At 38.2% G+C, this 25,525-nt stretch overlaps 1 protein-coding gene across 1 annotated transcript; it reads left to right on the forward strand.

Annotated features, from left to right (window-relative positions):
- Positions 1-483: 483 nt before the first annotated feature.
- On the forward strand, positions 484-9,240 carry OSR1 (odd-skipped related transcription factor 1). Its single transcript, XM_072407501.1, has 4 exons — positions 484-724; positions 4,010-4,058; positions 5,615-6,313; positions 8,746-9,240. Exons 3-4 carry the CDS (start codon positions 5,670-5,672, stop codon positions 8,879-8,881), a joined length of 780 nt encoding a protein of 259 aa, XP_072263602.1. The 5' UTR covers positions 484-724; positions 4,010-4,058; positions 5,615-5,669; the 3' UTR covers positions 8,882-9,240.
- Positions 9,241-25,525: the final 16,285 nt, after the last annotated feature.

A 25,525-nucleotide genomic window follows, 5' to 3' on the forward strand; every position in this document is an offset into this window, starting at 1 on the left:
GATACACTTGTTCACTCGTCCTCTATTTCATTATATTGATATATTAGAATTCTAAGATAAATATATATATATATATATATATATATATATATATACTGATTATAGTTACTAGGTATGGTTAGAAGGGATTAGGAAAAATAAACTGCAAGTGTAAATGTTTCATGTATCAAAAGAAAAATAAATGTTTCATATACAAAGTAAGTTTTCCTTTATTTCCAATCTGGATACATTGTATTTTATAAATGTGTGTGGCTCTCCTGCTGTTTTGGAACTACAAGTTCCAGCACTGAGCTAGCAGGTTGCTGACATCTGCATGAGATTGTTGCAGATCATGTAAGAGAACTGAAATGTCTCCACCACTTCTCTGATACAAACTTCTGGGACTGAACAAGGGGCTGGCTGGGCTGTCCTCCTGCGCATGCGCGCTCCCTGCTTAAAATAAGGAGGCGGCTGGCAGATAAAGTTCAGTAGAGTTATAGAAAGCCTTGTTGGAAGTCACAGAGCAGCAGCTCTTGGAGAATGACTTTGTGGGTCACTTGAGAGCTTGGATGTGCAGCAGCGAGTCCGGACACCAACAGCAGCAGCATCTGTGGGAGCTGGGAAAGAGTATGACAGCTGGGTACCCCCAGCTTCTGGCTACTAAAACTATTGCAAGACCCTTCATTTGTAATTTCATCCCCTGTAACCCTCCAGCAAGCTTTGGGGACCCTCATACCTAATCCAGGTAAATTTGCCTTTTCACAATTGGTTGCTGTCAGCTTGTTCATTGCAATGCTATACTGGCTTGTATGCATACATTGCTTTTTCTGCTATTTAAAAGTTTCTGGCATGCATTTTGCAACTTGTGGACTTTACAGCATCCATGGCTTTTCAGATTCAGGATAGCAGCACTTTCCTCGCTATTTCTTTCACAGATTTGTCTTAATCAATATTAGGGATTTACTAAAGGAGTAGGGAATGTTCCCTAAACTATTTTGAATTTAAATTGCTTGTACATAGCTGAATAATTGATGTGAACATATATGCATTTTATTCACTAGTCACTTAGTAAAGTGAACATTTTCTGCTGCTTTACTAAATTAACTTAAAGGAAAGACTTGGCATGCTTTGCATTGGCTATACTGGGATTTATAGATATGTTTTATATCAGATATCATCCTGAACTACATATGGATATTATACAGAAAAGGGGAAAGTTTTTGCTAATGCAAGTATCTAAAGATTAGATTCCTAACTCCAGCGATTAGTAGATACACAAGGGTGCAAGGATGGAAGGATATACATTAGTATGTGTTTATTATCTCACATACAATATATGTGTTTAATCAATGTACTACAAAACAGCTTGATCAGATCAGGAATTATAGATTACATGATTACAGATAGGCTATTATAAATCCATGTACAGGTGCATTGGGAGAAGTATATATATATATATATATATATATATATATATGTAAATATATATAATCCTCATCATGAAGCAGCCAATCTATATTCCCCAGGATAATACAATCCATCATTGTAGCAGTGATATGTGTTTAGGAAGTGTCCAGTTGTGCAGGGATGAGTCTGTGCGGTCCTTTGCCCAGGAGGTCACCATCCTCTGCGCTGAAATGTGGGATAGTGATGACAGTTTCTAACTCTTTTTGATATGTTGCATGGCTAAGACTAAATATTTTTTTTTTCAAAAGTTATTTTTAATTAACCATTGAGCGAGCTGCAGATTCATGTTTTCACATCTAAATCATTTGCTTTTTACACTGAAAATATATCAGCAGAAAATGACAGCAAACTCTGACCACAAAGGTTACTTCTTACAAGTGCATTTTCATTTTAATGTAGAGTTATTCCAGCTGGGTGTTTAATCATCTAATATACCAAAATACAAAAGTGCACTATACATCCTTCTATAAAATCTATGACTATAAAAGGTTTTTAAAACGAAAGAATAGATTTCAAAAGAGTCGAATACCAATATATAGTACAAGGGGAACATACATATAAGATTTAGAAATTTGTAATATCTATATATTTTGCTAGACAGTCTATGGCTGTGGATGGTGTGTGCTGTACCGAACTCTAAATTTTGGGAAATAAAATAATGATAAAAAAGTAGTATAATTTGAATAGATATTTCATATACTATCTATCATCCATCTATGCATATATTTATCTCTGTATGTAATTTATGACTGTAGATGATATTTGCTGCCTTGTGTCTACTTTGCCCTCACACTTTGCATTGGGCTCATAATCAGTTTGTACAATAGCAGATTACACACCCCAAGCAATTAGCCCTGTGATTGATAATTTAAAGTCTACAAGCCAAAGATTGTCTTGAAAAAAAAAAATATAACTCAATTTGCACTGAGAAAAGGAAACTTATCTCCCTGATAGTCTTTACACAATGGCAAGTGATCATTTCTATTAGAGAGCCTTGTGAGGGTTCTGAGAGGCGAGGACAGATGGAGTCTTTCAAGTTTATGATCCCATTTTGCTGGGTAAATTTATCTTGGCACAGCCCGGTTTGTTTCAGCCGTGTGTCTATACACAAGTGGTCTGCTCTCAATTACTCAGCAACCAAACCTTGTGTTTAGAAATTGGACTTCTTTTTATTGCTGAGGGGTAGAGATCACTCACACAGATCTGTTTGAAGATTGCTAAGAATCTGCTTCTATGATTCAGGGTAGCACCAAGTATTACAATCCATAGATCAATTTGTAGATTTTGATTTATATGTTTAAAAATTTTATAAATATTTAAAGATATAAACAATACATAAAATACTATTTTTTTTTTATAAAAGTTTCAATTTCTAAATCTTTACCTGCAGAAGAAAATTAAAAGTAAACCTCTGTTTCATTCTAACACTCAGACCCGTTTATAATACACGGTGATTAGTTTTATGCATAGGATATAAAGACATGGTTTAATTTTATTATTTTTATATGTAGTTTTTTTTATTATTATTTTATTTGTATTTTATATGATCTGCTTCGCGTATGTGCAAGAGACCGTTAATAAATCGTCGCCTTAACATGCTGATAATTAAGAACACTTGGCAATCAATGGCTACATTCTTTACTTCCCAAACAAATACTGTAGTGTATTTAACTAATAAAACATTCTTATTTACTAAGATAGAACTGCAGGCGCCCGAATCCTTATGAATATTAATGCAGTAAATATAAGTTACAGGGATCATTTAGCCTCCAGAAAGTGATGGCAAGGCTTGTCTTTGATCCATATGAATAATTATAAAATTATATTTCTGCATGTGTTGTATTATGTAGGTGAACAGGTTTTGTAGGTAGCGTTAAATTCGGGAAATGAATCGTATATATGTATAAATCTTCACTATAGCTACCAGTTCCAGAATATAAATTCAGGAATTTAACACAAGTGAGAACTCTATTACATAGAACGAATTTAGAATATATTCAGCTTGTATTCTCAATTGTATATTGTTCAGAAATTATTGCACTCTTCTTTGTATCTTTATCTCATTTATTTAAGCAATATGACTGTGATCCTTTCAATCTTATTGGACTCTATAGAAAATCTACTTAAAATGTCTGGTTTTATTTAATTTGTCTTCCTTGTGAATGTATTCAAAGATTAGGAATTGTGTTTGCTTTTCCCACCTGTGATACAATATATTTATATACAATACAATAGATGTGAGATGTAAGATGACATGGTAATTTTGTATCATTATGATAATCCTCTTGGTAGCTTGTGTGAGCTATGTAATAATTAAAGGGATTCCTTGCAAATGCTTTGACACCCTTGAAATGCTGATTTATAAGAGGTCTCTTTGACACCCTTTCTGATTGTTGGGGGCACTAGGTCTACCTAACATACAAATTACCTGCTAATTTACTTTACACTGGTTCCTTCAGAGCAGATCATGGGGCTGTAGTCTGTTCTATTTGCAGAATATATCAGTGCTTGCAAATATCTATATATTTATATTAAATTTCTTGTGTGTCTTTCTTCATCCTAGGATTCAAAGAGGTGCCTAGTGATTCATATAGAGACCAGTCCACCCTCAGGTAAGATCACTTAGTAAATTTTATTCTCTGTGCCAACTTGCTCTAGGGAACACTGGTGACAAAATGTGTACTAAATGTTTTCCTTCAGCTGTGTTATGGAAAATGCTTAGACTTGTGTACCCATTAACCACTAATGTATAAATATACCTGTACATCATATAAACTATACTAGCCATGTGGGGGAAAGGGACATAGAGTTATAGAACAAACTGTAACCTAGCACAAATAATGCATTTTGATTAATGATTGCTTGGTACTGAGCAATGGAAAATAAATCCTTGGTAAAAACAAAAAGCTGCAAATAGTATTGAGAACACTGCTGATAATTTAAAATATCCACTAAAATATCCATTCTGACAGCATTGATGTGGACAGAAGAGAATGTAAAATTATGTTACAATGTTAACTCCTTATATTATTATATTTACGTCATATCTAAATTATTCTGATGCACCTGCTTCAAGCCTGTAATAATAAAATATAGATTATTGAGAATCATTTAAACAATTTAAGCAAATATATATATATATATATATATATATATATATATATATATACATTTATTTATGTGTAAGAGAAAACAAAGTTATCCTTTATTAAAACCAGGATTTCGCTGCCCACTTCCAAAAGATTTTACAAGCCAGCTTCTTTCTGCAAAGCACTTGGTTTGTTTTATTGAAGTTACTTTTCAGCCCACAGACTACTTGTTTTATATATATACCCTGCACATATGTGAATATATATATATATATATATATATATATATNNTATATATATATATATATATATATATATATATATTTAGTTTGTCTTCTCCCAGTTTGTGAAAGACACAATGCTAGCCTTGCACCCGAAGGCTGACTGTAGAATTTAACCATATGAAGTTCATTTAGCGTTCACAATTTCGAGTTAGATTTATCTAGATGGAGGTAATTACGGTTTAATTGGTGCCCCGTGCCCACATTGCAGTGATTTACATATATTTAAATAAAATAAAATGTATTTTGATTTGTTTTTTATCAATTTCTGTCTATTTCAAAATCAATGAGGGTCTATAGGTTTTACTATTATTTACCTGTCCATACAAAGATTATGGAAAACCTTGTAATAAATCTGATAAAAGAACCTACATTTATGTACCATGCACATAGACTCCTTTTTCATCTACAAAGTGCTACATTATAGTTTTTTTTTTTTGCTCCTAATGATGCATACCTATTGAGTTTACTAAAAAACACAAAGCTTTACATACACAATTATTCTCAGCTGAAATAAATAAGAAATATATATTTTTTTGCACATGATGAGTAACCATCAAGTGTATAATGTTGAATCTACTTTAGTGGCTAATCTACAAATCTCAAACGTTATAAAATAACTAAAATATTCATGTAAAAATGTTAGAGCTATATAAGAAAATATACGTCAGGAAAAATGTGTGATATTTGTTTAGAATGCTCATTGTAATCTGTATTTTGTCTTCAATATAAATGCACAATGTGTTCTATGTATTGTTTAGCTATGCAGTGTGTAACTGGTTTTTATTTTTTGAACAGACATCTTGGTGCCATCCTGTGAAGACTCACTGGTAAAGTTCTTCCCACGACAACAATGGCCAGCAAAACACTGCCAGCTCCAGTGCCAATTCACCCATCGCTCCAACTTACCAACTACTCCTTCCTCCAAGCGTTCAATGGGCTCCCAGTGCCCGCAGACCATCTACCCAATCTGTATGGGTTCAGCGCCCTGCACGCTGTTCATCTTCACCAATGGACATTGGGATACCCAACTCTGCACCTGCCAAGGTCTTCCTTCTCCAAAGTGCCAGGGTCTGCCAGCCTGATAGACACTAGGTTCCAGATCCCAGGCTTTCCACTGTTTCCCCACGTCATCCACCCTAAACATGACTCCACAAACTTACCTGGCAAAACCAAGCCTAGGTTTGACTTTGCCAACCTGGCGGTTGCAGCCACCCAAGAGGACCCTTGTAAGCTGAACCAGCTGGATGGGCAGGGGTCTCCTCCAGCTATGGGAGCGCTCCTTGATGTCACCAAGCTGACTCCTGAAAAGAAGCCCACACGTGGAAGGTTACCTTCTAAAACCAAGAAAGAATTTGTGTGTAAATTCTGCGGGAGACACTTCACAAAGTCGTACAATCTCCTTATCCATGAAAGAACCCACACAGACGAGAGACCATACACATGTGACATTTGCCACAAGGCTTTCCGAAGACAGGACCATCTGAGAGACCACAGGTAGGTGACCACCTATTCAACAAACATTTGTGTATCAGTCAATAGACAGAGATTGAGCTTGTTCAACCAAGGTCAGTGATGTTTTTTTAACCAGTAGTAGCCAACTAGCCTTTAGTATTGTCAGGCTTGATCTGATATATGAAAGTGCTTTGATAGGTTCTGACATTGCTGTTGACTATTGGTCAATGCGCCCTCAATTCTGCATGTTGAGAATGCCCATTTTTGATATATGCTGACATACTGATAATTTTTTGTGGTCATTTTTTGTTCTCCACCTCTTTCCACATAGGGGAGACCAGTAGTTACCTCCTGTTTGTAACACCTTGAGTTATGCTCGATTGTCCTCACCACTGCATATTATGTGTTTTAGTGAACAGGTAAATTAATGTTTTAATCAACATCCACTAATTAAAAATTAAAATTTAGAATTGTAGCCTAAGACCAACCTAGTATGAATAGAAACATCATTACTGTCATATCTATAAAGCTGAAGTTCTGCTAATGTTTTCCTTTTCTGCCATACCCTCCATTAACGTCCAATGTTAATAATTTTGCAACAAAGTCAGATCATAGCTGGTGGAAGGGAGCATCATTTCCCTAACATACTCCACTGCCTCTTATACCTCCCTAGGTCACACCTGCCGAACCTCCATGAATAAAAAGGACTGAAGTCCAATGTATGAAATAGGCAGACCAGGCAAAACAAGGCTACAAAGGGTAGGATAGATTATGCTAGATGCCAATCTATCAGAAAATAAGGCCGGGTCTATCTAAATTGCTGCAGGTTCTGATGAACACTATGAAAAGCTGGAAATTAATTATGCAAGATTAAATGTAAAGTTAGAGTTAAACCTTAAACATCTGGAAGTCCTTAATATATGCATGCAGGAACACACACATTTTGGTAACTTATTTATGAAGGTAGAACAACTATGGCAGATCCCTTAGCATTTTGAGAACAGCTATTCCTAATTTTTTCTTGGACGAGCACATCAGCTAGGCCTTCATTTCAAAGTCTTACCCAACATGCAGCTCATTGAGATGATCACAAAGATCTTGCAATGGTCAGACAATGGACTAATCTGAAGCCCTCATATATTGCTTTTGAAAATTGATTTCTATTTTATTGATATTGGTTACTAAGCATCACTGATCTTTAAACTGATTTACTGCAAGGACCTTATAATCCATTTACACTGAATATCTATGTTTGATTATTTTTCTATTAGTTTTTGGCTTTGTTCAAATATTCAGGTGATCTATAGTAATGTATGTTAAAGTTTCCAAAATGATTTCACCATAACTTAAGTAGATTTACTAAAATGTATAAAACTGATAAGTCATAAAGTGCTAAAGTGTGGTTAGTAAAAGAACTGTTTTGATTGCTTGGCTTATTACTGATTGTATGATTACTGTATCAATATGCAATGTATAACTGCATTTTTATGCAGTAATACATTGCATATTGATTTGTATTTTTCACCTGAGATAATCATTTCTGATTATCTCAGGTGAAAAATCTGGCAGGCTGTAAATCTGCCAGATTCCTAAATAAATGACGGGAACTATAGCTATGGTTTTATTTAATCAGAGGATGCAGCATTTGGCCCCCACTTGTCCTCTTCTTTCCCCTCCACATAGAGCAGAACAAGCTGCTCAGCCTCAGCAATTGTTCATAAAACTGTTACCCGAACAATTACTTAGGACCATTTCCAGCCACAAATATTGAGTGTCTGTACTCAGCTAAAGTCAGGTCTGGTATGTTAATTTGTATCTGTGGTAGGAAATAGAGAGCTTTAGAAGATTTGTCCTACTGCCACCTAATACAAATTTGGTTTGCAGTAATCAGGTTCAGTTATCTCTGCTGTAGATCTATTACAGGCTGACAGTCTTTGCTGATAATTTCCCATTAGCTACCCCCTACAAGACCCCAGCCCCCATCTCATCCATTTGGAACTACAACCCCTATCAACCCCATGCAGGTATAACCCAACAATTACAAGAGCTTGTATTTTCCTAACAGTACAAACCAACTATAAGTTCTGGGAAGTCCACTAATCGCAATCCATGCTTGTTGTAAAAAGTATAAACCTTCAAAATGGATATTTCAGCTTTTGATAGATCTTGGTGTGTGGAATCACCCACTCATAAATTCCTAATGCTTCCTCGAGTTAATAAAATTTTAGTACTTCTTCAGAAACATTTTCCTTTATTTTTAAAGTAAGATCCAACAAAATTTGTGTAGGAGGTGATGTTTGGCAGAACTGGTAACCCAACCATGACTCAAAGCCCCAACGACGTAAAGAATTGGGATTTAACTGCCCTGTATCTACGAAAAGCTGAAATATCAATTTGTGGGTGATGTAAGCCTTTAATCTGCTGGCAAAGCTATACGGTACACACCTAAATATTTAACCTTTGTGTTATTTCAGGTACATCCACTCAAAAGAAAAGCCATTCAAGTGTCAAGAGTGTGGCAAAGGATTTTGTCAATCTAGGACTTTGGCAGTTCACAAAACTCTCCACACACAAGTTAAAGAACTGAAACCTTCCAAAATTAAATGCTGAGCTATATATGCACACAGAAAGGACTATTCTGCAAAAAACACAAACTATTTAAATCTACTATTTTTATGTGTAAAAGTGCAAGAGGGCTTTCAACTGAATGCTTCATCCCGTGTGTATTCCAAGAGATTTTCTGGACTGACCTTGCTTTGCTTGGAATTTAATTTAAGCCAGAGACCAGCGTGAACAAAGTGATGGCACTCACACAGACTTTATGCCAAGAGGGGGTGCTCACATCATGCCTTTTAAAAGGACTCTCTTGTCATCCTGCGACTCTGTTGCTTTTATATATAGCAGCATTGGCATGCATACTCCAGCGGTGGGAAAAAATTACAGAATAAATTAAAATTAATTGCTTGTAACAGGCTGAGTTTCTTTTTTATGAGTTCATGCAACAACAGAAGCAAATATTTTAAAGTCCAGTCATTCCATAAGAGTACATACACAGTGCTGTGGTTTCTATGTGGGTTTGATACTTCTGACAACACTGTACAAAAATTGCCGCTTTTTGTTTTTTTATGTGTGAGTATACAAGGTAGTATACCAACGCATTACATTGTAATGTGTTATTTTTTAGATGTCTACTTTTGTGTGGTGAGTGCATGCTAATTCATCCAATGGGATCCTTTAAAAACAAACGGCAATGAGCGAGTTAAATTGATACATAATGGGGAATTAAACTACATGCTGGAAGCCAAATAGTGCTTTCTAATTTTAAATTCACTTGATCAAATCACCAGGGGAAAAGCAGATATTTGAAGAATTTGTATTTGTGCACATGCTTTAGGAAAAATATATTTGGATTGTGCATAGCCCATTTATAGATGTAAAATCCAATGCATACTGATACCCTTCTTAAAAGTAAATCTGTGGCTTGGCTATAGACATTCGGGTATTTACATAGTCCTTATACCTATTAATAAGCTTTAAAATGAGCCCTTATTGACCTTGTTAAATGAAGGTACTGTGGAGAAATTCATCTTAACAATTTTACAAAGAAGCACTAAAGAATTTCACATTATTTGCAATATTAGCAACTGAGAACCTCTTGTTCTTCGCTAACTGCAGTGACCCGCCAGCTCAATTTACCTTTCTCCCCCTCCTAGAAGTAACCTATATTCTCAGCTCACCTTCGCACTCCCCGCCTAGATGTAACCTACCTGTTCCCTTTTTACCCCCTCCTAGCTGTCACCTACTATCTCAGATCGCCTTCTCCCCCCTCCAAACAGTAATCTACCATCTTAGCTCCTCCGTTACCCCACCTAGCAGTAACTTACCATCTCAACTCTCTTGCTTTCCCCTACTTATATTAGCAGTAATATACTTTCTAAGCTATCCTGCTCCCTCCTCCTAGCAGTAACCTACCATCTCAACTCCCTGTCCTTTAACCACTTGGCAGGTAACCTACCATCCCAGATCCCCTTCCTAACTGTAATCTATCATCTCCTCCACTACTCCACCTAGCAGTTACCTACCATTTCAAGTCCCTTGCTTACCACTACTAGCAGTAATGTACCTTCTGAGCTCCTCTGCTCTCCTTCCTAGCAGTAACCTATTATCTCAGCTTACCCTGTTGCCTTAAACTATAAGCAATTTACCATCTCAACTCTCTTGCTTTCCCCTCCTGGCAATAACCTACCATCTCAACCCCCCCCCCCCATGATAATCTATCTTCTCAGCTATTCTGTACCCCTTCCTAGTAGTAACCTATCAGCTAAGCACCCCCACTCCCAGCAGGAATCTACACTCTCAGCTCCATCGCTATCTCACCTAGCAGTAACCCATCATCTCAACTCCCTTGCCCCCCACATCCTAGCAGAAACTAACCAGCTCAGAACTCCAGCACTCCGCCTAACACTAACTTACAATTTCAGCTCACCTTACCGCCCTTCCTACTAGCAGTAACTTACCATCTCAGCTCTCTAGCTCCCTCCTTCTGGCAGTTACCTATCATCTCAGCTACCCCTATTTACCCCTCCTAGCAGTAACCCACCATATCCACTCATATGCTACCCCGCCTAGCGGTAACATACCCTCCTTGCTTCTCTGTACGAACACCATATCAGCTCACCTTCTCCAGATCCTAGCAGTAACCTATTATCTCAGCTCACTCTACTATTCTTTCCAGTAGTAGCCCACCATCTTAGCTCTTCTGCTGTCCAGCACCACCATGAACAGGAATATTCTGCTTAGTATAAAGAGCACATTGGCCTTTGCAATACGGGGTCCTAGGCTTGAGTCTTGACCAGGACACCGTCTGCATGGAGTTTGCAGGTTCTCCTCTGTTTGTGTGGTCTCTAGTTTCCTCCCACATTCCAAAAAGATGCAGTTAGGTTATTTTGCTTCCCTCAAAAATTGACCTTAGACTGTATTAATGACATATGACTATGGTATAGACATTGTAAGCCCTTTGAAGGGACAACCAGTGACATGACTATGGACTTATATATATATATATATTATGAAATAATAGTAATGTGTAGTATGAGCAGGTCCTGTCTGTGCCAGTTATCTTAGAGGTCACAACCTATCCTATGCTACCTAACCTGTCAATAGCTACCTATCAGGGTCATAAGCACCCCATAGGGATAAGCTTGTGCTCCAGTCTAGCCAAACACTTCATCAAGCTTTGCCCAGGCACATCCTGCTTAGCTCATTCACCCAACTTAATTGGACAATATACATCAGACTGCCAGTAATTGTGTTATCACATCAGACATTTAGTGTTTTTCCTAATAAACAAAGAAGTGTGATAACAACTGTTTATTAGGAATAATTCCCATTTCTGGTTTTCAAAGGGAAAAAAGGAGCATTTGGTGCCTAACCTACTAATCCCATTTTCTCCTTTCTTTATAATGAATTTTATGGAAAATTATATGTGTTCTTTTTTAACTAATTGAAGATTTTTTATTCCTAAAATCACAATGATACAGCACAGCCTCAGACAATGTAGAAATTGTACTTATATTATTTGGTTAATCTTGGTTAATTTCCAATATCCTTGGTCACAAAGTCAACAGGTGAGCACAGGAGTGAGTGATGGAAGTAGACAAAATAAAGAGGGGAAATGTGAAATGGGGTTCCAAATACAAAGCGTTGCACCCCTGCCATTCTGTTGGCAGAAGATGGGAATCCTGGGCAATTACCCAGTTTGTCCTACACTAAAATCACCCCGTTTGCATTGTAACAGTGTTAGCCAGCTTGATTTGTGGCAGACAAACAGGATGAGGCTGGAATCCACATACAGTCTATACAATAGACACTCATTTAAATAATCCTGGACTGAGTGTGCTAGAAGATATTAGGTATTGAAAGGTGTGAATAACAAATCAGGTAACCATTGATAAAAGGTTCATCTTCACAGGTTGGGAAAAGAGCAGACCTGGTGTAAGGAAATTGGATGTCATCAATCTATATTTGTAATATTATCATAACAACGTAAATGTTGATTAAAGGAGCTGTAAATGTGACCAGCTGTCTGACATCAGCTTTGTATATTTCATTGAGTTGAGACATCTAACAAGGACAGTCAGAATATTACCTTTGATCTAACCTGCTGGTGAAATATATCTTACCTAAGAATGGAGAATAGCAATAGAGAACTGAATTGTTAAATTTGAAAGATAAAAGATAGTTACTCGTGAGTTGTTAATTTCTGATCGTCTTGGGTGAAAATCTAGTGTTTGTACAAGGGGTCACCCAACGATGTTTAGCGATCCACCGGAGGTGAATCACTAAATGACCAATTGGTGATGACTGTTGTTATTTTCTATGGTGGAGAGCGCACCGTGGTGCCTCCTGCTTGTCCTTACCCTGCCCTCTATAGAAATGAACAGTGTCAACTGAGCTTGTTCATTCTACTGTCAAATGATTATTTCCTTTGAGCTTTAATCCCACCAGTATGGACATAGAAAGCAAAAAAATTTCTGTCAAATGTATTGGACAACATAGTGGCTTAAGCTACATACACACGTCCAATGATTCTCGCCCGATAATCAGCTCAGGGCTGATATCATACAAGAATCTGGTGTGTGTACAGCGCCCGTCGTCCATCGTCCGAATGACCGTCCTGGCAGGTCAAGGGACAATGGACAACTAATCATGCTAATGCAAGGGAAGAGGGAGAACGCGCAGCAGGGAGCCGCTCCATTGTTCCCCCCCTCCCCTCTACGTAGAGCAGAACGGTGCTGTATGTACAACACTCGTTCATGCATCGCGCAGCGCTTAGTCGTTGGAAAGGATGGTGAAAGATCCTTTCCAACGACAAAAATTGCACATGTGTACGCAGCTTTAGAAGATGCCCTGTGTAGTATTAACGTACCAGGTTCCCTGAGTTTTTGGACAGATCACTCTCTGCCTGGGTTTTTTTGGGTTTACTTCCACATTCCAAAAAAATACTGATCAGTTAATTGGCTTTCCTAAATTGGCCTTATCCTATAGTAGGGGCTTTAGATTGTGAGCTATCCAGAGGGGCAGTTATTAACTTAACGATGCCTAATATGTTGGTGCCATATAAACCCTTCCTCTACTCAAACATCTTGTTTTGGCTTTGGATGCATTTTTATTTTATTTTCTTCAGTGTGATCAGATCTGTCCACTGTGCCATGATTGCAGCTCTGCAGGGCCAAGGGACCACATATACCAGTAACAAGCAATACTGCCACCATTTCTGCACAGACAAAAGTTGGCAGGTCATGCTGGGACTTCCATTGTGACATTGTCAGTCCATGCAAATACACATCCCACATATTTTGGTTTGTCAAACACTAGTAGCGTACATGGAAACCTACAGAGATACCAGCAGAGATACACTATAATTACATCAGGGGAAAAAAAACAGGTCCCCCTCTGTGCCAGACAAGGCTTTGCTAAGTGTCAGAGCTGTGTAAATATGAGGACAAAATGGACAGAACAACAACATTTTGGCAATTAAACAGCTTGCATGTATCTATTTCACCCGTGTATGTAAAGGCCCCTTCAGATCCGCAGCACCAAACCACATTGGCAGCTCCGGGGCGCACAGCAAACTGCTTCACTGCACCCGGGAGAGACAAACCGCACAGCGAGCAACAAGATTTGCTGTGGTCATTAGACAAAAATCACAAATCCAAAGCTTCAGGTTTCTTTTCGTAATCTCATTGTGATCTTCTACAGCCATGTACAAAAAAAGGTCACAATCTTTCCCATTTACACTGAAATGAACCTAAAGCCGCATACACACGTGCAATAATAGTTGTTGGAAAGGATCTTTCATGATCCTTTTTAACGACTAGCACTGCACGAAACATGAACGAGTGCTGTACAGCACTGTTCTGCTTAATAGAGAGGGGAGGGGAAGAACGTCAGAGCGGCACCCTGCTGTGCTCTCTCCCTTCACTTCCATTAGGATTGTTTGTCGTCCATCGTCCATGGATCCGCCAGGGCGGTGGTTCGGACAATGGACGACTGGCGCTGTACACACTCCAGATTCTCGCCCGATATCAGCCCTGGCCTGATTATCGGGCGAGATCCGTTGGACGTGTTTATGTATCTTAACTGTTTGGATCCTCCAATTTATTTTGGAAACCAGAAAAATCTGTTCAATTTCATATATGTATAAATTTTTACTATACTTTTATTATATCATTATAAATAAATAGGATTACATTCATAATTATTAGAATGGTATATAGTATAATATGGTATATATTAATAATAAATAATATTAAAAATATAATAATATTGGACACACATAAATGGACAAATTATAATTCTTAAAATAATATCTATCACAAATCTATTGTGAGAATACTGACAAAAACTATCTGTAATTTATTGTATAAAAATATTATTAATATATAATTTAATTCTTAAAAAACAAAAAAACAAAAAAGTATAATACAAACATAAATGTTAACAAAAATATACATAAAATAAAAAATACATACATAACACACAAATAAAATGCTATTAAGTACAAGTATAATTATTTATTATTATATTATTGTTATAATAATAAATACAATAATAATAATAATAATAATAAAAAACAGGATTTATATAGCGCCAACATATTACACAGCGCTGTACATTAAATAGGGGTTAATGACAGACTATTACAGACAGTGACACAGGAGGAGGAAAGGACCCTGCCCTGAAGAGCTTACAATCTAGGAGGTGGGGAGAATAATACACAATAGGAGGGGAGATATGGAATGATGGGAAGTAGTGAGAGTTTCAAAAGACAGAAGAAGATGGGTAGGCAAGTTTGAAAAAATGGGTTTTGAGTGCTCTTTTAAATGAACAGAAAGTAGGAGCAAGCTGAATAGTACAAAGAAGACCATTCCAGAGAGTTGGGACAGCTCTGGAAAAGTACAATAATACTAAAATATAAAAAATATAATAAAAAAAATATATATATATGTAAAGATTTCTTTATTTAAATAAATATCAATATATTGTGCGCTGTGTTCAGGTGATGTCCATTCCATCAGGTCTGCAGCCCTCATCAAGCCCTTGGCATTCTCTTCCATTGCACACCCTGGGTCACCTCTTCCATGGTATGACTCCCGGGTCATTAGGCAGCCTCTACTTTGTAAATTGGTGTTAGGAATGATTTAAACTATCTTATTTATGACCTATGTACTAATTGCATTTCTACAAATGTTTGATGAGCACTCAGTGCACAGAGAGCAGATCATCCACCCAGTAATGCATTGCCCCCCATGCCACCCTCCATTGCCCCCAGCAGTGTTTATTTGCCTAGGAAGGCTATATGTAAATGATTAAAAGAAAACAGGCCAGGTCTAATGCACAGCACTCAGTTGTCAGCTCAGTAAACAACTTTTTCCGGTGATGAAGACTCAGCCTTATCTGGCCCATAAATTAAGGTGAGGTCTCCCATTCAAACACTGGCAGCCATTCATCAGACACAAAGCAGGCTTGTACAACAAGCTGACAATCACTTATCTACCAGGGATTACAGTTTATTAGGGGATTCAAGGTGATGTCTGAGCACTGCTGCTGTTTGAAGTCAAGAAAAAAAGTGAATGACCCCTCCTTTCCTTTTTGAGGACCCCTGTAGTGCCCCTTAGTAGAGCAGAACAAAGGGAGCCTTTGCAGCCAAGTGCTAATGAATTATAATGATCAGCTAATATAGGACAGTGCAGGGAAAATTAACAAAGAATTAACACTACAATAGATGTTTCTGGTTTTAACAACAAAATAGATAATCACTAAAGGGTCAACATGCTAATGCTGCCTCCAGACAGTGGATGGTGATTGGAGGTGCACACAGACGCCCTGGCCATTTAGGCAATCTTGTAATAAAAACTTAATATTATGATTGTGAGCTCCTTGTCTATGGACTCTGTACAACACTATGTGCTGGTGCTATATGAATACAAGACAATAAAATTAAATTTCACATTGGTTTCCTAGCAGATAAGTAGAAAAAATATATACATTTGAAAAAAATGTACAGCACCTAGGTACTGAGAGTAGCACATTTCATCTTGGAAGGATCTTGTTTAAACCAACCCAATGTATGCACAATGAAAAATCAATTGTATCACAATGTTAAACCAATCAATTCCTTTTTTTATAGAATGATGATGGAATATTGGTCATTCAAGGTTTTTTTTGGCATCTTGGTTAACCAATATTTTTAAATTATTACCTAATGCAGCCAATTACCATTGGAATAACAACCATTCATTCATATAAAGACACTCTAAAGTCTCTGATGGCGGCTCAACATCCTCCGGTTGACCGACCTCCATTCACTTGGGATGACTTTTCCCACATGGTCTCTTTTGCTGAGATAAGGCCATCACCAGGAATTTCTGCTTTGCTGATATACATTCACACTTGGCTAATGCAGAAATGTCACAATTATGCCATGATTATCTGAAGAATTGAAAATGAAATGTTCTTTTAACCACCACCTTTTTACATGGGGTTGACCTTCCACTTAGTTCCCACTGTCTGAGTAAATCTACATGGACAGAAATAAAACTCTAAAGCTTCCCAGGGCTGATATTGGATAAAAATCTTGCATGTGTACAACGCTCTTCGTCCATCGTCCGAACGACCGTCCTGGCGGATCCACGAACATTGGATGGACGATCTTAATAGAAGAGATGGAGGGAATGGGGTGCCGCTCTGTCGTTCACCCTCTCCATAGAGCAGAATGATGCTGTATATGCAACACTCGTTCTGCATCGTACAGTCATTTGTCGTTGGAAAGTACCGTGAAAGAACCTTTCCAATGACAATTATTGCACTTGTGTATGTAGCCTAACTCTTCCTTGTGCAATCTACTAGGAAAAAAAGGTTTTTCTTTAGGGAACATATACACATTTATAAATTTCTATATGGTCATGGAAAGGACTCATTGATGGTAACAAGAAGTAAAAGACGCACCCAGCATTATCAAGGTTACAACTCTAGAAAATTGTACGATTTCAAATTGTACTCAGCGCTGATAAATAGATGACTAAAGTGAACCCAGGCATGCTGGATTGCTGTAAATTGTGTAAAAGATAATGATGTTTATTGACCCTGGGTACCTACAGTCAAACACTTGCTTGGAAGCAGCAACAGGCTGACATTGCTAGGCATTTGCAAATGCAAGAGCCGGCGTTCCAGCAGCTGCAAAAGCCCAGCAGAGCAGTTCCCTTTTTTCTCTCTTTTTAATTGAATTTGCTAGAAAAAAACACTTGCAAATGTTAGGCTTGCACAAGCAGCTTCTGAAGGGTAAAACCACTTTCATAAAATGTTAGTTTGAATTTGCCCTTACTGGAAGTATTACATGACCAATGCAAAATGTAATTCTGATTTAAAAAAAAAGTCACACCCAGAACTAACTGCATAGCAGAATTTGTATTACAATACATTATACAAGGATACTTTATGTGTTGCATTTTCTCAGTGTTTTATATAAATGTATCATAATTATAGTTATATTACATAATCTAAATATCTTTTTCCTTATTATTAGGGCATTATTTCCTTATTATTCCTTATTATTATTACACACGGCAGATTTTTATCGCCCGATAATCGGCATCGGCCAATTATCGGGCGAAAATCTTCCGTGTGTACAGTCGGTGTCGTCCATCGTCCGGACGACCAACCTGCCGGATCCACGGACGATGGACGACAGCCGATCGTAATGAAAGGGAAGGGGAGAGCGCGCAGCAGGGTGCCGCTCCGTCGCTCTCCCCCCTCCCCTCTCCATAGAGCATGAACGGTGCTGTATGTACAGAATCGTTCATGCATCTTGCAGCCCCTTGTCGTTGGAAAGGATCGTGAAAGATCCTTTCCAACGACAAAAATTGCAAGTGTGTACGCAGCTTTAGTGTTTGCTGCTTGCAGTAGCAGCGATTAGGGGTTAGTAGGGTCCAAAATGTAAATTTGCCTAATTGATTCCAAACATTTGTACTTGGACCTGAGTCATTGGTGAAGCACATTGGTAAATCTCAATCGAAAGTATATGATCCTGTGCTGTTTCTTTGTATTTGTATTGAAGCAGAAAGTGGCCTGTAAAGGGAAATCCCAATGTTTACAATATGGCTGGTGAACGTAGGTATTATGAAGGTAACTAGGGTACACATCGGATGTTTGCTATGTACACGGCAGGCCTTCTTCCAGCTGGTACATAGGGGCCCATCCAATATGAACACTAGTTACCATTCACCAGCCGCATAGTACACATAGGTGTTTATAAAGTAATACATTTGACATTCAATGAAACCTTTCCCTTGTGGAGAATCAATTACTGCCAGTGAAACAATCAGTCCAGCTTACAATTTGGACCCTAAGGACCCCTAACCACAGCTACTGCAAGCAGCAGGCACTTATCCACTGAACTAATGCAACTTAGTGAGGATTCTAATCAGGAAATAGTAATTTGGAAGCCCCAAAACACTGCAAATATATATTGTGTATAATTATACTGTATTGGGCTCTATTTATAAATCAGACATTCCATTAAATGTCCCCTGATGGGAACCATGTGTTTCAATGTCAATAACTGATTGTATAGCTGCTTGTGTATTAAAATTTTGTGTTCGCACTACAAGGAAGGGACAGCATTCATCATGGGGTCTATTCATAAAGAGGTGAATCTGCCATTCACTGAAACATTCCATGGTGGAGAATCAATTACTGCAAGTGAAATAGTTTTATAGAGTATATTTATAGATAACATATTTGTCTAGTGTTTGGGGCTTTCAAATGACCATTTTCAGATAAGAAAAAGGAGCAAAATTAGTGGCAGATCTATTCATGTTCGCCATCACACAGACAAATATATAAATCTGTGGTTCTGTCCTTCCTCTACTCTACTAATCATTTTAATTTTTGCATGTTCACACATCTCAATCACTTACGTCACCGAAAAAAGAATCAGAAGAAAGTCCAATCTTCTTACAGCGTCCATTGGTTTTGAGCTCTCATACACACTCATCCAATCCCAGACCCGGCCATCGTCCTCCAAATCCTGCGTCAGTCATTTCAGTAACATTCATGAAAATTCAAACTCACTTTGTATTCTGCAGAAAGGTTTGTAAACTTAGTTTGACTTGCAGCAGATCCCTTTACCCCACCGGTGACCTGTAAACCTCCACTTTTCAGTTTTTTTATTGCTCCTGGGAGGTTACTATTAGAAATTTATTGAGCACATACCCTCTACACATTCTGTCCATAAAATGTCAATAAAAAGGGCAAATAACGGCAATTGTTAATCCTCAGACAGTGCACGCTGAAACATAATGAGCTCTTGATAATATAATTTAGTGCTCTTTTCAGGCCCTTCACTCAATGGAATGGAGGTACAGCTGCAGCCCATAGTCTCCAGGAAATCATCACCTTTCTATTATGTATTTGTTTCCACATGAAACAAGAGTTTAAAAATAGACAGGTTTCCTATCACCGTATCCTGAAGCTTAACTCAAGTGTTAAAAACTACATTTACTTTTTTTCTGCAAGGTGTTAAAATGCGGAGGTCAGAGATAATTTCAAATCCAAAAGGCTCAGGAAAAGTTTAGAAATGTGATCTATGCTGCACTAATCATCAATGTGTTATTTATATACAAAAAATAAAATCTACTTATGGCAAAGGGTTCAGTTTCTTAGATGAATTCTAGCTATAAAATCATCCCCCACCCTCATAGCCCCCACACTGACTGTATATAAGTGCCGTTTTATTTTTATTATTACACAGTATATCTATAGTGCCACCATATTACGCAGCGTTGTACAAAGTCTATAGTGATATCACTAGCTGTCCCTCAAAGGAGCTCACAATCTATTGTCCCTACCATAGTCATATGTCATTAATACAGTCCAAGGTCATTTTTTGGGGGAAGCCAATTAAATTGTACCTAAACTCAGAAAATTTATTTTACATTAAAGCGTAGACAACCCTTTTATTTAAAGTAAAAAGTCTGTTTGTGTTTTTATTTTTTAAGTGCAACCCTTTTAAAAACAAGGGTGCAGCACAAGCCAGAAGCACCTTTTTCATCCAATCATGCAAATTCCTGCTCAATATGAATGCTCAGCCATATGCAGAAGTTTTTTTTTATGATTAAATAGTTAATGTGGAAAATTTTTTAGAAGAACTTCATTAGTAAATAAGCCTCATTGGGCCCGATTTATTAAAGCTCTCCAAGGCTGGAGAAGATACACTTTCATCAGTGAAGCTGGGTGATCCACCAAACCTGCAATGGATATGGTCCAGGATTGAAAACATTTGCAAACCAATTTCAAATGACTTTTAGGAAATCCTTTTAAGGTTTGCTCGATCACCCAGCTTCACTAATGAAAGTGTATCCTCTCCAGCCTTGGAGAACTTTCATAAATCAGGCCCATTCTGTCTTGTATGCAGAACCTTAGGCTATGTACACACCTGATAGTATTCTCACTGGAGAGTCAAACTCGTTTCAGGCAAAAATCTGACATGTGTATGGCAGCATGGTGGCTCAGTGGTTAGCACTCTGGCCTTTGCAGCGCTAGGTCCCAGGTTTGATTCATGGCAAAAACACTATCTGCATGGAGTTTGCAGGTTCTCTCCATGTTTGTGTGGGTTTCCTCTGGGTGCTCCAGTTTCCTCCCATGTTCCAAAAACATGCAGTTCGGTAAATTAGCTTTCCCCGCAAAATAGAGCTTTGAGACATGTAACTATGGTAGAAACATTAGTTTGTGAGTTACAGCTAGTGACATGACTATGTACTTTGTACAGCACTGCGTAGTATGTTGGTGCTATATAAATACAAGATAAATCCTGTATATTAATGTAATAACAGTGTTTGCCGTGGTCCCACGGCTGCTCACTTGTCCTCTTCTTTCCCTTCCCTGTTAAACAGAATGGCTTTACTAGTTTTAGTATTAGGCAAACATAGCAACTGCCCACCTTCTACTCCACCTTCTCCAGGGGCCAGTTGATAGAATAGGATGGCAGGGAGCTGGAATGCTTTGAGTAAAACTAAATCTGCCAAATTTGCACTTAACTCCCCTAGATTTGCCAATTGGAAATCAACTGGTTGGATGCCCCCAAAACACTGCACATAGGTGTGCAACACTTTGCCCTTCCAATCCAATGACATGGCTGATGAATGTTTAACACATGTGTACGAGGTTTACCAACTTGTCCAATCATTTCACTGTTGATCAGGGAGCTGACAATTATTTGATGCCTATTGGGTATTGGTACCCAGCTGTAGGCAGACTTGTAACATAAAGACATGGGAGTATATCTGGAACTTAGATTCTGGGAACCGGCACATTTCCAATCATATAGCTAATGCTTTACACGCTGGTAGTGCTTTGGAATGAGCGCCTCTATTACTTAATGGGGATAAATAACAGAGGGAGAAGTTGAAGTTGAATTTTTTGGCTGGCTTCTTGTTTTAGCAGAGCTGGTAATATGCCGTGGAGACAGGTTAAATGTTTTTGTGGTCCACTCAATTTAAAGCTAAAACAGCTAAGCGGTATCTGTTACCACTATTGTCTTTCCTGCAGTAAATGTTGACGAGAGTTGGTTAGGTTTTATAGAGATTTTCAGCGGTGTTTTATTGCCAGAGTTATGTGTGTCTTTCCCAGAGTTTTGTTATAAAAAGAGTTTATTATTATTTTTAAATTAAGTTTGTGCAACCAGTGCACAATAATTATTTTTACAAACCCACCAATATTTCTGCAGATACATACAGAAAGCCAGGTATGCACGGAATGACCTTTTCACCAGTACAGCAAGGGTCTGATACGTGTTCATGCATAGCTGGTAAATGGCAAATGTGGCAACTCCATATGGGGGCATTTCTTTGAAATATAGCCTTGGATATATTAGGGAGCACAATCACGTTTAATTATTATTATTAATATTATTAATAAACAGTATTTATAAAGTGCCAACATATTATGCAGCGCTGTACATTATATTAAGGTTGCAAATAACAGACAAATACAGACAGTGACAAAGTAGGAGGAGAGAACGTTGCCCTGAAGAGCTTACAATCTATGGCTGAGTACACACATGCAATAATTGTCGCTGTTGCACAGATTGTTCGATAATTGTTAGCAAAAAAAGTGCACAACGACTGGTCAACGATGCTGACAAATGAGGAATCTCACTGGAAATGAACAACCTTTCTGGCGGATCTGATTGGGCGACGATCGTTCGTAATCTATTGTGTGTACGGTCATTCAGTGATCGTGTATTTTCTGTGATACATTTTCTCCTGTACATGTCACTTCCTGCATCGTTCGAACAATCGTTCACAAAAGATCGTTCAAATGATTGTATCTAGTGTGTACATTATTGGTGGATTATATTGAACGCTCTTATTGTTACAGCATGTAAAGAGTTGTGTACACGACAATTGTTCAAAATATTCGGGAATAATGAAAAAACAATAATTTTTGCACGTGTGTACCTAGCCTAAGGCTGCACACACAGGTGCAATAAGTGTCATTGGCAAGAACCTTTCACGATCATTTCCGACAAACTACTGCAGGATGCAATCGTATAAATAGGGGAGGGGGCGAAAGACGGAGTGGCACCCCGCTACGCTCTTCCCCACTTCACTTCTATTATGATCCTTCGTATCCATAATCCGTGGATCGGTCAGGATGGTCGCTCGACAGGCGCTGTACACACGCCAGATTCTCGTCCAATATCGGCTCTGAGCCAATTGTCGGACGAGAACCATTGCATGTGTGTACATAGCCTAAGAGGTGGAGGAATTTACACACAATAGGATGAGAGATATGTAGTGATGAGAAGTAGTGATGCTTTCAAAAGACAGAAAAAGACAGGTAGGCAAGTTTGAAAAAATGGGTTTTGAGTTCTCTTTTAAATGAGCAGAAAGTAGGAGCAAGCCGAATAGGATGAGGAAGACCATTCTAGAAAGTTGGGGCAGCTCTAGAAAAGTCTTGGAGCCATGTGTGTGATGAGGGGTATGAGTGAGGAAATCATTGATAGGTCATCAGGGGAGTGAAAAGAGCGGCTAGGGGGGGATTTTTCTACCAGGTCAGAAAGGTAAGTGGGACAATAACTGTGGGGGGATTTGAAGGCCAAGCACAGGAGCTTGAAATTGATTCTAAGGTGAAATGGAAGCCAATGAAGAGAACTACAAAGAGATGCAGCAGAAGAGGAGCGGTGGGAAGGATGGATGAATTTGGCTGCAGCATTCATAATAGATTGTAGAGGAGAAAGTCGGGTTAGTGGAATACCAGAGAGGTGATAAGAGCATGTACAAGGAGTTTGGTGGTCTCAGGGGACAGGTAGGGCATGTCAGCCATCTATGATGAGATTTCTCACAAGTAGCATGAAATCCTATCCAGTAACCTCAATCAGATTCTTTTCTTGGTGACACAAACATCAGCTTCCTGTCTGTTGTTAGCTACATGGTTTACAGAGCTCAATAACTATCTCAACTGTTATTAGCCATTTGCATTTCCCTTGTATAGCAGAGCTCAGACTAAAAGAAGCAGAAGCAGCAAAAGGAGCCAGTCAGTTATTCTACAATGCACATGCTAATAGGAGAAGAGAGCTAAAAGGGAGATTATCAGTCTCTTGCTTCTACTTCCACCATCCAGTATCAGGCTATGGAAAGAAAAAGACCTTTAGGTATTACTAGCTAATCAGATATTCAGGTCCAGACAGGGCTGTTCTATATAACAAGGCATTAAAAATCTCAGGACAGGACAAAGATCCCTTATTTATATATTTGATTCCTGTATATTCAGCTTTAAACTGGTATATACGGTTTTATACCTCTAACTGCTCTTTCAAACCACAAACACACAAAACAGCAATATAGACATGCAAAGTAACAACCATTAGCATGCAAAGTACAGGAAGACATTGAAGACTTTCATTTAAACAGCAAATAGGAAGTCACGTCTTAACAGCTTTACTAATTATAAGGCCAAACATTGCTTCCTTGCCAAAATACAATTTACAAATCCTCATTAATAACTTGAACACGGGTATGGCGTCTGCCCTTGCATTACCCATGTATAGGGAAAATCTATAGAAAGCCATGGAGATCATTGAACCAGTTTGTCAGTCACTGTCAGTGTCTTTTATATAACTGTGGCTGGGATAGTAAGGAGCAGAATAAGAATCAGGGGAGAATGATTGGAGCTTCTATCTCTAAGTTGTTGCAGGACAGATGGGCTGCAAAGTTTCAATTCTGACCCTGGTTTTACTGGGGACGTGCACAGAAACCATATATACAATATACAAAAGTGTAGAAACATAATAAAAGTAAAAAGAATTGTATTCAGCTATGTAAAGTTTATTGTGGTTTGCCCTGGTGGATTGATGAACAGTTGATCAGGAATAACTGTTCTAAAGGGGAGAGCACATCAGGGTGCCGTTCATTAAGCCTCCCTCCACAACAGAACTGCGCTATGTGTATGCATATATATTCACTGTCATAGCTGGGATCAAGGTAACTGGTAGCAGTTAGCAAAGACAATCATCAGTTTAGAAATATTTGGAAGATTCAATAGTTTTTTTGCAGTTATCGGATTCTTGCCCCCAACAGTTTTAGTACTCCCACACGTCCCTAAACTGGTGTCCCACTGATGAACTGCTCTCTGCCCTCCAAACTTATCCCCATCATAAGAGGTTGCTGGGGTCCTCTGGAGAGAACCCATTTCTAAACAACCAATAGGAAGTGTTCATCAAATAGTAGATAGTTGGTGGTCACCTAACCACAGATTTTAAAAATTTTAGATAATTACATTTCATTTTTGCAGCAAATAGAGGTGAAGAAGGGTTGGGGTACATTTGGATTGTATTTGTGTAAGGGCCAAGGCCAATCAGAGCCCACACTTTCTCTATGGCCCCAATGGACAGAATGGCATGGAATGCAAGGAGATGGAATGCTTTGCATTTGGAGCCCCCGCTTCATATCTCTTTAACAGTTATCTGGAAACACTTTCTTTATTACACCCTTACAATGGACATCATAGATTTAGTTATTGGTCAATACATGAAACAAAGAAAAACAGGCACACACTCCCAAAAATAAGTTTGGAATTTTTCCCGGCAGTATCAAACATGTATTTGTGAGTATTTTAGACACTGCTTGACGTGACGCACCAGATCTGAATGATAAGGATTTGTACAGGTCACGGAAGGCAAACACACCGAGC

The sequence above is a fragment of the Pyxicephalus adspersus genome, chromosome 4, assembly GCF_032062135.1.
Source record: "Pyxicephalus adspersus chromosome 4, UCB_Pads_2.0, whole genome shotgun sequence".
Lineage (NCBI taxonomy): Eukaryota > Metazoa > Chordata > Amphibia > Anura > Pyxicephalidae > Pyxicephalus > Pyxicephalus adspersus.

Bases quoted from the DNA above. Each gene is read 5' to 3' on its own strand.
- OSR1 (XM_072407501.1), top strand. From the start codon at position 5,670: ATGGCCAGCAAAACACTGCCAGCTCCAGTGCCAATTCACCCATCGCTC. The intron at 6,314-8,745 runs GTAGGTGACCAC...GTGTTATTTCAG, and splicing joins GACCATCTGAGAGACCACAG to GTACATCCACTCAAAAGAAA.